At 34.6% G+C, this 14128-nt stretch overlaps 1 protein-coding gene across 5 annotated transcripts in view; it reads left to right on the top strand.

Moving 5' to 3' along the window:
• The window catches only part of OSBPL8 (oxysterol binding protein like 8), a 198125-nt gene that overhangs the window by 143988 nt on the left and 40009 nt on the right, over positions 1-14128 (top strand). For all 5 annotated transcript variants that reach the window (XM_059936549.1, XM_059936550.1, XM_059936553.1 and 2 more), the window contains 7 exons: positions 751-954; positions 3020-3104; positions 4719-4890; positions 8229-8466; positions 9077-9261; positions 12190-12271; positions 12567-12665. In XM_059936549.1, coding sequence (XP_059792532.1) covers positions 751-954; positions 3020-3104; positions 4719-4890; positions 8229-8466; positions 9077-9261; positions 12190-12271; positions 12567-12665 — 1065 coding nt within the window. The remainder of the gene's footprint in view (positions 1-750; positions 955-3019; positions 3105-4718; positions 4891-8228; positions 8467-9076; positions 9262-12189; positions 12272-12566; positions 12666-14128) is intronic.

Here is a 14128-nt window from a genome sequence, read left to right as displayed (position 1 = left end):
CAGATTGCTATTCCTATTCCTTATTCTTTTAGCCTCTGGTTATTTCCACTTATTTTTATTTTCTGTCATCTTAGTCACTCTATCCTCTTTATCATTCTCATCTGTAGGATATTTGGTAGGAGTATTTTAGACTAATGCTAACTTTGAGAATGGTCTTGTAAGACCCTGACTCCCAGGAAGTTTTAGTACCTGGCTTTCACCTAAAAATAACCCCAGCACTGAAAGCTTTCCACCTTCCCCAAGGGTAGGTACAACCTCCAACCTAAAATCCTTATGGGATCTGTCATGGAAGTTCTCTTACTAAAATAGAAGTCTAGTGATAGTTTCCTTGATAGTTCAAGTAATATGGGGGTCTTCTTCGATCTTATTCTGAAAACACCTTCTGACTTATATTGGCTCTACTTACTAAGTCTTTAAGCTCCAGCTCTTGGTACTAGGAAAGTATATTTTAATGGCCCCTGACCTGGCCAGGAAGGTTAGGAAAACCATTCTACTTGGTACATTATTTTGAAATTGTTGATGCAGTCTCCCACTAGAATTTAAGTTCCTCAGAAGCAGGAGTCATGCTGTTTTCACATTTATTTCCAGTGCTTGCTATTTAGTAGCTTAACAAACATACATCTAGTGAATTTAAAGTGTACACTTCATGGAAATTTTAGATTAAAATACCCTATTTGCCTCTATTTGGTTAGTATCTTGTGGAGCAGAGAAACAAAGGTTTATTTCTTAAATAAACTTATATTTTTGTAGATTCGTGGTACTCTAAAGAGCTGGACCAAATTGTGGTGTGTGTTGAAACCTGGTGTGCTACTGATCTATAAAACCCAAAAAAATGGTCAATGGGTAGGAACAGTCCTTCTGAATGCCTGTGAGATCATTGAGCGTCCATCAAAAAAGGATGGCTTTTGTTTTAAACTTTTCCATCCTTTGGAGCAGTCCATTTGGGCAGTGAAGGTAAGTAAGCACTTGTTACATAGGTGTGAGAGGTAAAGATGACAATCTATAAGTAGAACTGAGATAAATCAATGAATGATTAATGATTGCTGTACTCTGCCAGAACTTATAAATTTGTTTTTGTCTTCAATCACATTATTCCTCTTTCTGTTTCTACCCACAATGAAATGTGCACCAAAATGCTTAGTTTACCTTTAAGATCTAACTTAAAAATTTCTCCAGAAAATGCTTCCCAAATTTATATCCTACCTTATTATCTCTTGTCTGTAGGGATTGTTTGTACTGTTCTTTTACTTTGCAATTACCAGCTTTGCTTTGCAATATTGTATCCTGTTTACTGTGAGTGTTTTTCTCTTTATCAAATTGTCAGACTCCCTAGAACGGAAGCTGCCATTTATTTTGGTGGTCTTTCCTGTAGTGATGTAAATACGTGATAGGAAGCCTATAAGCAGAAGCAGTCCTACGTATTTTTGAGAGGCAGCTTTCTTTGAAGATGGAGCTCTAATGCTTTTATAACTAAAAAGCATTACCGTGGTCACTCCTTGTTTTAAAAACAATCAAGAAAATAGAAATGCTCTATTTGATAAACTATTATACTAAGGAATTCTACAAACAGTAGACAGGCAGTACATGCTAACTGAATAAATGAGTCTAGCTTAAGTTTTTACAAAGCAATCATTGTTTTAGTTTCTAAAGTCAATTACACTTGAATAAAGGTTTTAGGACTCCTCCTTTAGGTAAACAACCTAAATGAGATTAGAACTAAAAGTAGCTTCACCTTTTTAATTTGTTGGGTATTGCTTAATTAGGCAATATACATACACCTAGGAAAAGACCTGGACTTTTAACCTTTATTTCAGTAGTCTGGAATCATAGCAGGAATAAATTTAGGATTACAGAGTTAGTTTTATTTGGAGATTATATACTTCCCACAGGGGAAAGAATTTAACCCATGAAACCTCTGGTATTTCTGTATCATGTCATTCTGAAGTGAAAAAAAATTACATTCAAAATCTTTTATATGTATATTATTTATTCTTTACTACTATTTTTAGGCATTGTAAGAATTATAATGAATTTTTAAATCGTTAAAAAATACTTTAAATGTCAAGTTATTTCATTCCAAATATTGGCGGGAGGGAAATTTGTACAATTATATGAACATCAGAATATTCTTCACAAGCAAAGCCTACTTAGGACATTGTTTAAGCAGCTTAAAAGTCAATGTCTATGATCAGGAAAGAGTAATGTTTATAAATTTTTACTTTGTGACAGGGACTCTCTTCAGCATGTTATATGGAATCTTTTTTTAATTCTCGTACCTATAAGGAGGATACAAATTTCCCCCATTACCCAGATAAAGAGATTGAGGCCTAAAGAGGTTACTTAAGTAATTTTTCTAGTATGGAATCAAGATTGAAACCCAGGCAGTCTGACTCAAGGTCCTACTCTACTGGTTCTAGGAACTAGACCATAAATTATAAAGCCATTTGAAAATACCCAAGGGATATTATAGGATTTGTTAAAATCGTATTGATTTGTTTCTACTTTTTTCACTTTAAATGTCCATCTTTACTTCCTAATGTTTATGCTTCTTAAAATCCATTTTATTCTTTGATCTGACAACTTAAAAAATTATTTTCCCCTGGACCTAGTAAAAATTCATTTTTCTTTTTCTTGTAAGTTTCCAGCTGTTTCTTTAGGTTTCCAGACATTTAGTATTTCTTATCTAATAGTTTCTGTGGTATGGAAATTCTGTTAAATTAAAATTTGGTCTCGTATGGGAAATTTTAGGTTTCTCTTTAATATGTGAACAATATGCAGAGATAATGCTTAATGTTAACTATAAGTTCAGTTTTCTGGTAAGGAGGTAAATTTTGTGAAAGAGGAAAGCTTTCCTCAGTACTTAACATTTGCTTTCTCAAGAAGCATGAAATTAAAGCTTGTTTGTTTTTAAAAATTATAATCCATGCCTCACTTAGATTATTACAGATAATAATGAATAATATAAAGTTGAGATCTCATAATACTGTACACCATTTATTTTGTTTATTCTGCTTTTAAGGGTCCAAAAGGTGAAGCAGTTGGATCCATAACTCAGCCCTTACCTAGCAGTTATTTGATCATCCGAGCTACTTCAGAGTCAGATGGTAAATACAAATGATGGATTGGATTTTGGTCCTTATTTTTAAGGTTCACTTAAAAATATACTATATACTTTTATAGATCTATACTTTCATAGATCACTGCATTTTCCTTTGGGAAATCTGTGTTTAGTATGGAATTTGCAGCAGAGGTATTATAATCATAAATTGCCTAGAACACTAAATATATCATCAACTTGGTTCACAAATAGGGAAATCTAATAGGAAGGAAGCATTATATAATTAAGTGATAAATTAGCAGCCTGGAGTTTTCTTCTTCATCCTTTATTGACATATTAACACCTTTTTGACTTCATTAGTATTCTCTGTGGTAACTCATTAAGTTTTGTCATTTTAGAAGTGCATTTAATACTATTTATATTTTATCATTAAATATTAACATAACACTGTATACACTATTTTGTTTTTGTTTTTTTGCATAAGACATTCAAACACAAACTTCTATTCTGTACTTTATTACTGAATACTTAATTCCTGAAACAAATATAGGGAGGGTATAATTTGTATGAAAGCAAGGTAACTTTAAAACTTTAATAATTGATAATGGATTTTTTCTTCACTTTTATGTTTTATAGTGTAGACTAGCTTAGCCTAGGGAATCATGTAACCTTCTAAACTTTACTTTCACTAGATGGTTATTTTTTAAATTAAAATATCATAGGCATGAGCTTTCATTATGAAAATGATTTATTTGGCTGATATTGCCACCATATCTTGAAACAAATGTATATGACTTTTAAAGAGCAATTAACATTTTTTTTCTGCTAGTACTGTTCTAACTTTTAATTTAAAAAAATAAAGTTATTGGGGGAGAAGGATAAATTGGGAGTTTGTGGATTGACACATACACACTATTATATTTACAATAGATAACCAACAAGGACATACTGTTGAGCACTGTTGAGCACAGGGAACTCTGCTCAATATTCTGTAATAACCTAAATGGGAAAAAAATTTTCAGAAAGAATAGATATATGTATATGTATAACTGGATCACTTTGCTGTGCACCTGAAACACAACATTGTAAATCAACTATAGTCGAATATAAATAAAAATTAAAATATATATAGTCAACCACACACACAAAAAATTAAGTTATTAATGCTTCCACTAACTAATATGGCACTTAATAACAGTATTAGACAGGCATTTTTTTGACTTAAAATTTGTGTGCTAAACCTGGGATAGATGTCCTGTCAACAACAAAATATTATTTTAGATAGTTTGTTTATAGTAGAAACATAATCCCTTAGGTATATTTCATGTACCTTTTTGGTACCTTCAGTTATTCTACATGTTAATGTTTGAAGCTTTTAAAAATAAAGTACACTTATTTTAGATTAGATGTATTTTCTAATGCACGTTAATGCTATTTATTTACCAGTGGTTTCTATATATTTAGAATGTAAAAAGCACTTATTAAACTGAAAAATTGCATTAAGACATCCTGGCAGGATTTTATATTCTAATTAACTTTTACAGTGCATGTTTCTGAGAGAAATAATAGTATGTTTAAAAGTTAACAGTGTTAAATTAAGATGGATGCTAGTTTTTCTAGTTTCTTGAATTATACTATTTATGAATCTGTCTTCTTCTAGGAAGGTGCTGGATGGATGCTTTGGAGTTGGCTTTGAAATGTTCTAGTCTTCTGAAACGTACAATGATCAGGGAAGGAAAGGAACATGACCTGAGCATCTCATCAGAGAGCACACATGTGACTTTGTATGGCTTATTACGTGCTAACAGTCTCCACAGTGGTGATAACTTCCAGTAAGTAGATATTGCCACTAATTTGGTGATTATTTTCGAGACTATGTTATTCACTAGATTAGTTGGCAGGCCTAGAATTTTTGTATTGTATCTAGGATTGAAACTTAGCTGTCTTTAAACCCCTATGGCCTGGTTTAAAATTTGTTGAGTTGCTATGGTGAGGTGTAGAAAGTTATTTCCTTGATTCCAGCTAATATGAATTACTTGTTCTTTCCTAAATACAACCATGCTAACTACCTTGTCTTTGTGCCTGGTGTTCCCTCAATTAAGAATGACCTCTAGTCCTCCTTGCTCTTTTCTTCCGTCATACTCCTGTGTTTTCTTCAAGGCCAATCTCAATCTCAAATATCATATGCGAAGCCTTTCTTTGCCTCATAAAAATGAGATGTAATCTGTCCTTCTACTGTTGTTCTATAGCACTTTTTTGTTTTTTCTGTAATGGACTTGACTTATTCTACCTGGTATTTGTGGAATTCTCCTATTATATTGTGTTTCAAATTGGAACTGTATCCTATTTGTGGGGGATTTTTTTCCCCTGAAGCATTCATTGTAGTTAGTACTAAAAAAAATTTTCTTCAAGGAAACGAAGGTTGAGGTTCAGATCTCTTCTGTTGCTTTGCAGGAAAAATAGACTTCCCCTTTCCTCCCTGGCCTCAACCCTCAGCTTCTCTGCAGCCACTTATTTCTGTCAGCATTGAGGTTACCCTCCTCAAAGTTAGACTGCTTCTCTCCTCGCTTCCCTGTAAGCTGAGATGAACTTTTTTTTTTTTCCCTATCCTTTTGTTTGACTCTTTTTCTTTACTCGCTTTTAAAACTGCCAAAAATAAATAAACAAATAAAACCACCATTACCTTATCTTTTACATCCTTTCTTTGCAGATCTATAATCTGGAGCTTTATTTTATCCTAGTGTAGGAGTCTGAATGGGATAGGATGAGCAGGAGGGAGGTGCACCTGATATAGGAATGGGTTTTTGTTGGGGCCTTTTCCCCTGGTGTTATAGAATACCAGGTAATCCTTAAATGCTCTTATTTGGGGATCTTAAAATTCATCTGCTTCACATATTTATTCATTAAAAAATTTTGAGTCTCTTTTCTGTGTAAGATACCATACACTTTTCTTTGTAATTCACCACATTGTGAATAGGAAAATGAATCAGATATGATCCTAAATTTGAATCCAGTATAACAGTTTACTAGCTATGTAATCCTAGGGAGATGTTTTGTTTTGTTTTGCTTGAAAGTGATAAAATGCCAGGCACCTATAAATAGTAGGAGGAAAAGAATGACATAAACAACCAAAGGAGAGATGTCTTAGGGTAATATAGGATCAGGATAATTTAGAGGATGAAAACATAATATCCAGCTAGGGAATCAGGGAGAGGATCAATATAACAGATTTTACCATTAAGTAGAATCAACATATCAACACGTTCATGTGGATATATGACAGAAAATGAGCTAGGAACTGATGATGCAGAGATGAGGAACGATGGGAGCCTACCTTCGAGACTTAGAATCTCCTTGGATGTAAGAGACAGGAAATGGGTAAAGTTAAAAAAAGATTACCAAGTTTTAAGCCTGAGTGACTGGGAAGATGATAAAAATTTAAAAAAAAAAATTTTTTAAAGGACCATATTTGGGAGATAGTATATTAAATATTGGACATGTTGAGGATGCAGTGGTCCCAGTATATATAGATGTGGTCAACCAAGCATTTAAAAACATGAATCTGAAGCTTATTCTTGCATGCGTGGGAAATCATCAAACAGAAATCATCAAATAGAAATGATGAAGTCTTGCAACTGGACTGGTTGCCAAAGGGGAGAGAGAGGATAAAACAAAATAAAAGAGAAAATAAAAACCAGATTGTGAGGGATTAAGGAGAGACTAGATGGTAAGAAAGCAAAGACAGCAATTTTAGACTACGTTTTTAAAAATATACGATTGTAAAGGAAAAAAAAGAAAAGTATTCTAAAAAATGTATTTCTGTTAGAAGTTCTCTGATTAAAATCCAAACATAGGAAGATTTTGGAAAAATAGAGACTAAAAGAGAATCAAATAGGACTACTCTGCTCTGTTAAACTTATCTCAGCATTGTTAAAATGTCAGTTATTATATATAACGGCACCAAGTATTCATTTGTAAAGTACTTTACAAATTTTTTATACCAAACGAAACCCACAGATACTTTCTTAAATGAGAAATTTCTAAAAAAATTTTTGATTCTGGAAGTGACTTTTTAAAAAGAATTGTTTCCTTTTTGTGCAGATTAGTAACCCTTGTCTTGTAAGTAAGAATAAGGTTGGGTATGGCAGCTTAACAATTTTAGGCCATAGGTTCATTTCCTTAAGCTGAAATTTCCATTTCCAGTTCTCCATGGATTTTTTTTTTCAAGGTTAAGCCTATCCAGTTTTAGTTTGTTTTTTTTTTTTTTTTTCTTTTGGCTGCGTTGGGTCTTTGTTGCTGCGCGCGGGCCTTCTCTAGTTGTGGTGAGTGGGGGCTGGCTACTCTTGGTTGTGGTACACGGGCTTCTCATTGTGGCGGCCTCTCTTGTTGCGGAGCACGGGCTCTAGACGCGCAGTCTTCAGTAGTTGCAGAGCGCGGGCTCTAGGGTGCAGGCTCAGTAGTTGTGGCAGGGGCTCAGTAGTTGTGGCTTGCGGGCTCTAGAATGCAGGCTCAGTAGTTGTGGCGCATAGGCTTCACTGCTCTGCAGCATGTGGGATCTTCTCGAACCAGGGATCAAACCCATGTCCCCTGCATTGACAGGCAGATTTCTAACCACTGTGCCACCAGGGACGTCCTCAGTCCAGTATTAAATCGATATAATTACCTTATACATTTCTCCTTTTATTTTTGGACTTATTATGAGTGACTTTGGAGACCTTTACAGGTAGAAAATCATAATTAATTTGTGTTCACTTGAGAATCTAGTGGTCTTGGCTTGAAGTTTTTCTTTAGACCAGAAGTGATAGGTTGATTCAAGTGATGATGTTTGTAAAACTAAGAAAAAAATCTAGCAAGGAATAGTCTAAAATTTTGCTTTTGGAAAATTTTAGACCTAAAGGATAGAGAAGCAAAGAGCTCAGAGTGTCATCTTTTAACATTTTCCAGGTTTTAGTTTAATTTCTCTGTGCCTCCATTTATTCATCTGTGAAGTGAGAGTAATAATTTTACTTATAGGGCTATTGTATGATTAAATGAGTTAAATTATATAAAACACTTAGAATGGTACCCTGCACATAGTAAATTCTCAGTAAGTGTTACGTATCCTTCTTATTTATAAATTAAATATTCTTAACCTCCTTTATCCTTCCTCCTAATAATTCTTTCTCTTAAGGTTAAATGATAGTGAAATTGAACGACAGCATTTTAAGGACCAAGATATGTATTCTGATAAATCTGATAAAGAAAATGATCAAGAGCATGATGAGTCTGACAATGAGGTGATGGGGAAAAGTGAAGAAAGTGACACAGATACATCAGAAAGGCAAGATGACTCATACATTGAACCTGAGCCGGTTGAGCCTTTAAAGGAGACTACCTACACTGAACAGAGCCATGAAGAACTCGGAGAGGTAACAGTCTGTGATTTTCAGAGATTTTGGTTTTCTAATTCTTGGAAATTTACAGATGAAATTGAAGATATTTGTATGACCTATTGCTTATTTTCCTGAAAGAGAATAGTATTTATATAATACCTATTTTATTTTAAAAGTTGCATACATATGAATATATCAAGATTTGTAAACAATTAAACACATATACTCGCACAAATACCAATATATTCTATTAAATTTAGAGTTTACATCTTCTTCAGGTTTGCTTTTGAAATAAGATACTCCTTGATGTTATTGCCAGGTACAAAGTAAATTGTAGGGAAACATGAATTTATAACTTTCTTGTTATTGCTAATGCATAGAAGTAAACATAGTATAAAATAATAGAGTATAATGTTTTTTGTAATGGATTCTTTGTATATATCATTCACTTTAGTGTCTCTTGTGACAACCCTTTTACTAAATTTTATAGGTGTTGACTTATTACCTAATGGGTTATTTTCACATTTTAAGATTGCTTGGAATAGTCTTAGAGAAAATTCATATTTTCAGTATTAGCTGTCTTATCTACATATTTATGTGTCTGAAATAAATATAGTATTTCAGTATTTTTTGTTAATTGCTAAAGGCAGGTGAGGCTTCTCAAACAGAAACTGTGTCAGAAGAAAACAAAAGCCTTATCTGGACACTACTGAAACAAGTCCGTCCTGGCATGGACCTATCCAGGGTGGTTCTGCCTACATTTATTTTGGAACCCCGTTCTTTCCTGGATAAACTTTCAGATTACTACTATCATGCAGATTTCCTATCTGAGTAAGTAAATTCTCATTTCTTAAAATAAAAGATACTTCATGGTTTTTGAGTTTTTCAGAGTGTGATTTCAGTGGTAATGCTGTACCAAAATCAGGCTCAAATGAGATACCACTCTCTCTTCTCCACCATTTCTATAGTTGACCTTAATAAGAAGCAGGTTTAATACCTTGCTGTAATGTTTCCGTTTATGAGGTCAGATGGAGAAATCACAAGCTTGAGGAAGACAGGAATTCTGCCCCTGCCTTGACAGCACTGCCATCACAGGCTCCCTGACCTGTGCGTTGACCTAACGCAGGGAGAGCTGGTTGGCATTCTTTGTTCTCCCCCCACCTAAGTGCTCCTTCAGGTCCCGTCCTGGGGCTTCTGCTTTCGTTTGTGCTTATCCTCTCTGCATGCAGTGAGGCGTGTGCAGCTTATCACAACTGGAACATCCTACTAATTGCTGGCACATGGCATAAATCCCCACTCTCATCTTTGCTTTTCTTCCTGCCAGCTGATCCTGGGAGTAATTCTGAAGAAGGCAGGCATAAAGGAGGTGGAGGAGGAGCTGCCTACCTCTTTCCCAGCAGTTTCTTGGAGAATCATACTTTTCCAGGTTTCACTTGCTGCCCCCATTCCAGCAGCAGTTTCAAGGCGCTGTGTTTTCTAAGATACTAGGTTCTGGCCCTGTGACCTGATTTTTAGATTCTGCATTCATACCTGTATTCAGTTTATTAGTTGCATTATTAGTCTACTAGTTGCATTAATGAACATTGCAAAAAAAACAAAAACAAAAAAAAACAAGCTGATTCAAAGGATAATTTGTAAACTGTGGGAGAGTTTTACAAATTAAGTCATAAATGAAGTGTTAAGCTCCCTAAAATAAAAAGGGCTCTTTTTATTTTAGTGAATGAAAATAAATTCTTAGTGAATGAAAATGATCAATAACCTAATAGAAAAAGGAGTGGAGGAAATGACCAAGCAGTTTAAAAATGAAGTAATAAAAATAGTCCTTAAACGTGTAAACTTCACTTAAAATAAGAAAAGTGCAAATTCAAACCATAATAAGATCTATTTTCCATCCATCACTTTGACCAAAAATCTAAACGCTTTTATACCCCAGTTCTGTTTTATACCCCAGTTCTGCTTTCTTTTATCTATCTAGAAATTTATTTCCCTCAGAATATGAGGCAGGTTCCTATGAATCACAGTAAGATCTTGAGAGATGACCATTTTCCCAAATTGAAAGGTTGCACTTCTGGCAACACACACTGTTGCCAAGGTTGTGTGGCACTCATAGACTGCTGCTGGGTCACACAAACTAGCACAGTGCATTAGAAAGGCATCTGGCAGTATCTACCAAAATTATAAATGCATTCAATCAATCCTTTGATCCAGTAATCCTGCTTCTGGGAATATCTCCTACAGATACAACTCCACATGTACAAAATGACATATATACAAAATTGTTGCAGCAGGATTTGGAATAGCAAAAGGTTAGATAACTCAAGTGTCCAGCCACAGTTGACTGGTTAAGTAATGTATGGTACATCCACACTAAGGAAGAACTCTATAAACTGATTTGGAGGGATCTTCAGGACTATGTGTGTGTGTGTGTAAAAAAGCAAGGTACAGAAGAATGCATTTAGTTTGTTCCCCTTTTTTTTAAGAAAAAGACTACATATTTGGGACTTCCCTGGTGGCACAGTGGTTAAGAATCCGCCTGCCAGTGCAGAGGATACGGGTTCGATCCCTGGTCCAGGAAGATCCCACATGCCCCAGAGCAACTAAGCCTGTGAGCCACAACTACTGAGCCTGCGCTCAAGAGCCCACAAGCCACAACTACTGAGCCCCCGTGCTGCAGCTACTGAAGTCCGTGTGCTTAAAGCCCGTGCTCCGCAACAAGAGAAGCCATCGCACTGAGAAGCCCACGCACCACAATGAAGACCCAACACAGCCAAAGAAAAATAAGAAAAAAAAAAGACTACATATTTATATTTGCTTCTTTATACTTCAAGAAAACTATATAAAAAGAAGCAGCTAGGGACTTCCCTGGCAGTCCAGTGGTTAATACTCTGCGCTTCCACTGCAGGGGGCGCGGGTTAGATCCCTGGTTGATCCCTGGTCGGGGCACTAAGATCCCATATGCCGCGTGGTGCGGCCAAAAAAAAAAAAAGCAGCTAAAAAAAAAAGTTACCTATGGGAGGTTAAGTAGGAAGAGTATGGAGAGATGGGGCAATAGCAAGACTGTATACTTCTTTATATTGCTTTGAGTTTTGAACTGTGCATTCTACAGACATGTAAAACTGTAAATAAATTGTGTAGTAAGAGAATTTAAACCAAGAAGAGAGCAATCAGAGGAATGTTAACTCCCGAAAAGTTCAGTATTTTCAACTTGGCACAGTTGTCAGCAAGCCTAGGCCTAGCCTCTTCCATCTCACACTTCATCTTCAAAAATCACCACATTGGACCTTCAGACGTGCTTGAAGAGAGTAATATAAATAAATTGCCATATATATATATATATATATATATATATATAAACTTCTCAGAATTCACCTGAAAAACACAATCAGTGTTTTGCAATGTTCATAGCATTAGCAGAAGGGCAAGGGGACAGGTGAGTCATGGCTTTTGAAAATGCCTCTTTTAAAATGAAAATTATTCTTTGATTATCTGTTATATTGGTACAATTCACTCTGGAAAATCAGTTGGTAGCACATAGGGGAGGTTGAAGGCTAAAGATGGGGTTAAAAATGGGGAGAAAAGTAACCAGATTATGAAAAATGATTCTTGCAAACTGATTTATATGGTTGTTTTTGCCATCTGTTTTGAAAATGAATTATGCTTTCCAATCATATCTCATATTCAATTGTTGACTTGATTAATATGAGGGAGAATTTGTGATATATTCTGTAAAATTTTTGCATATATCATTTTGTTTTTTAGGGCTGCTCTTGAAGAAAATCCTTATTTCCGTTTGAAGAAAGTAGTAAAATGGTATTTGTCAGGATTCTATAAAAAGCCAAAGGTAATGTTTGTTTTACTTTCTATAGCCTTACATGTGTTCTTTATTCTTTATGTTATCTTTAGATTATTTATTAATAATTGCATTGCAGGGCCTCTTTCAGTTAGCAGAATTGCAAAATACTTGGTTATTTAGACCTGTATTATGATTGAAGTCATTTAATTTTATTTCATGTCACTACTGGGAAATTTTATAAGGATAGTTCGCAGATGATACAGTTAAGCCTATCTTGACTGGTTTAAGTTAGTACTTTGAATCTTCCATATTTATAATTTGAAACTTGTATGTTTTTTACTAGGGACTGAAGAAACCTTATAATCCTATACTTGGTGAGACTTTCCGTTGTTTGTGGATTCATCCCAGAACAAACAGCAAAACTTTTTATATTGCTGAACAGGTATTAGAAATGCATGTTATAGAAATAAAACTGATTTGGAAGTTATTCAGATTTTTTTATAGAAAATATTAACTCAGTAAACTCACTGTTGATTATAACCTTTCTTATTAGTGAACATTTGGTAAGATTTTAACCTCTTAGTACTGACTACTACTAAATACCATACTCTTAAGTTACATACTCTCTTACAGTCATGGAATCCTACGATAAAAAATAAATCTTTATTTTTCTTGCTCTGCCCCCGCTCCTTTTTTTGGACCAGATACTTCAGTGGTTCTCCAGTTCCTAAATCAAATTTACACCCATTTCTCTGACATTCAGGGTCCTCCATATCTTTCTAAATTTATCTCAAATTACATGCCTTTTTAAGCCCTCCACAGTCGTTAAATCTGTGCATTCACGATTAGATAACCTGATATTGCACTTTTTGCCTCATTATTTTTAAATTTAATTCTCCCACCCTATTATTTCTTCCCAGCTATTCTTCATCTAAACAAATCCTGACCTGCTTACCTTTCATATACAGAGTGTAAGGAGGATGAGAAGACTATGTGTTATTTGAAAAACCTTCCTCTTCCCAAGAGATTTTGATATACTCCTCAGATTGAAACCACTTATCTGTATTAATTTTTTTTAATTAATGATTATCTATCTTGTATTTTAGTTCACTATAATTCTTCACTAAGTTGAGAAGCTTGAGAAGCGTTTGATTTTAGTTTTGTCTCATTTCAGAAAACACGATGTATACATTTTGCAATATTAATTATTAAAATATTTGTTAAAGCTTTTGTTAGTTTCCTACAGTCTATTCAGTAATCTACATGAAGAATAGCCACTGTATTAGTTATTCATTGCTATATAACAAATTCAAAACTTAATGGCTTAAGACAAAAACATTTATTATCTCATGCAGTGATGTTCAGGAATCTGAGAACTGTTTAGCTGGGTGGTCTGGCTCGGGATCTCTCCTGAGGTTGAGGTCAAGATGTCAGCCAGCTTTGCAATCATCTGAAGGCTTACCTGGGCTGGAGGATTCTGCTTCCAAGCTCATCACATGGCTTTTGACAAGAGAACTCAGTTCCTTGTCACATGGGCCTCTCCATAGAGTTGTTCATAACATGGAAGCTGGCCTTTCAGAGCTAATGATCTTCGAGAGAGAGACACACACACACCAAGGTACATGCTGCATTATAACCTAATTTCAGAAGTGATATACTATTACTTCCACACAAACTAACTTCGGTACAGTGTAAGAGAAGCTCACCTTACGGTGTGAATACCAGGAGGTAGGTTTCCTTGAGATACATCTTGGAGATTGGTTACTACAATCATCAATATTTAATTTTGCTACTTACCAAATGTTTCTTTTAATTCATTATTAGAGTATGCTTTTAAGACTTGAACTTTTGATAATATCACAATAATATGCTTATATTATTATATTTTAATGTATTTTTCCTGTA

This window comes from Balaenoptera ricei, chromosome 10 (assembly GCF_028023285.1).
Source record: "Balaenoptera ricei isolate mBalRic1 chromosome 10, mBalRic1.hap2, whole genome shotgun sequence".
NCBI classification, from domain to species: Eukaryota; Metazoa; Chordata; class Mammalia; order Artiodactyla; family Balaenopteridae; genus Balaenoptera; species Balaenoptera ricei.
The sequence above is the reverse complement of the archived record's forward strand: the minus strand, read 5'-3'. Positions and strand labels throughout refer to the sequence as shown.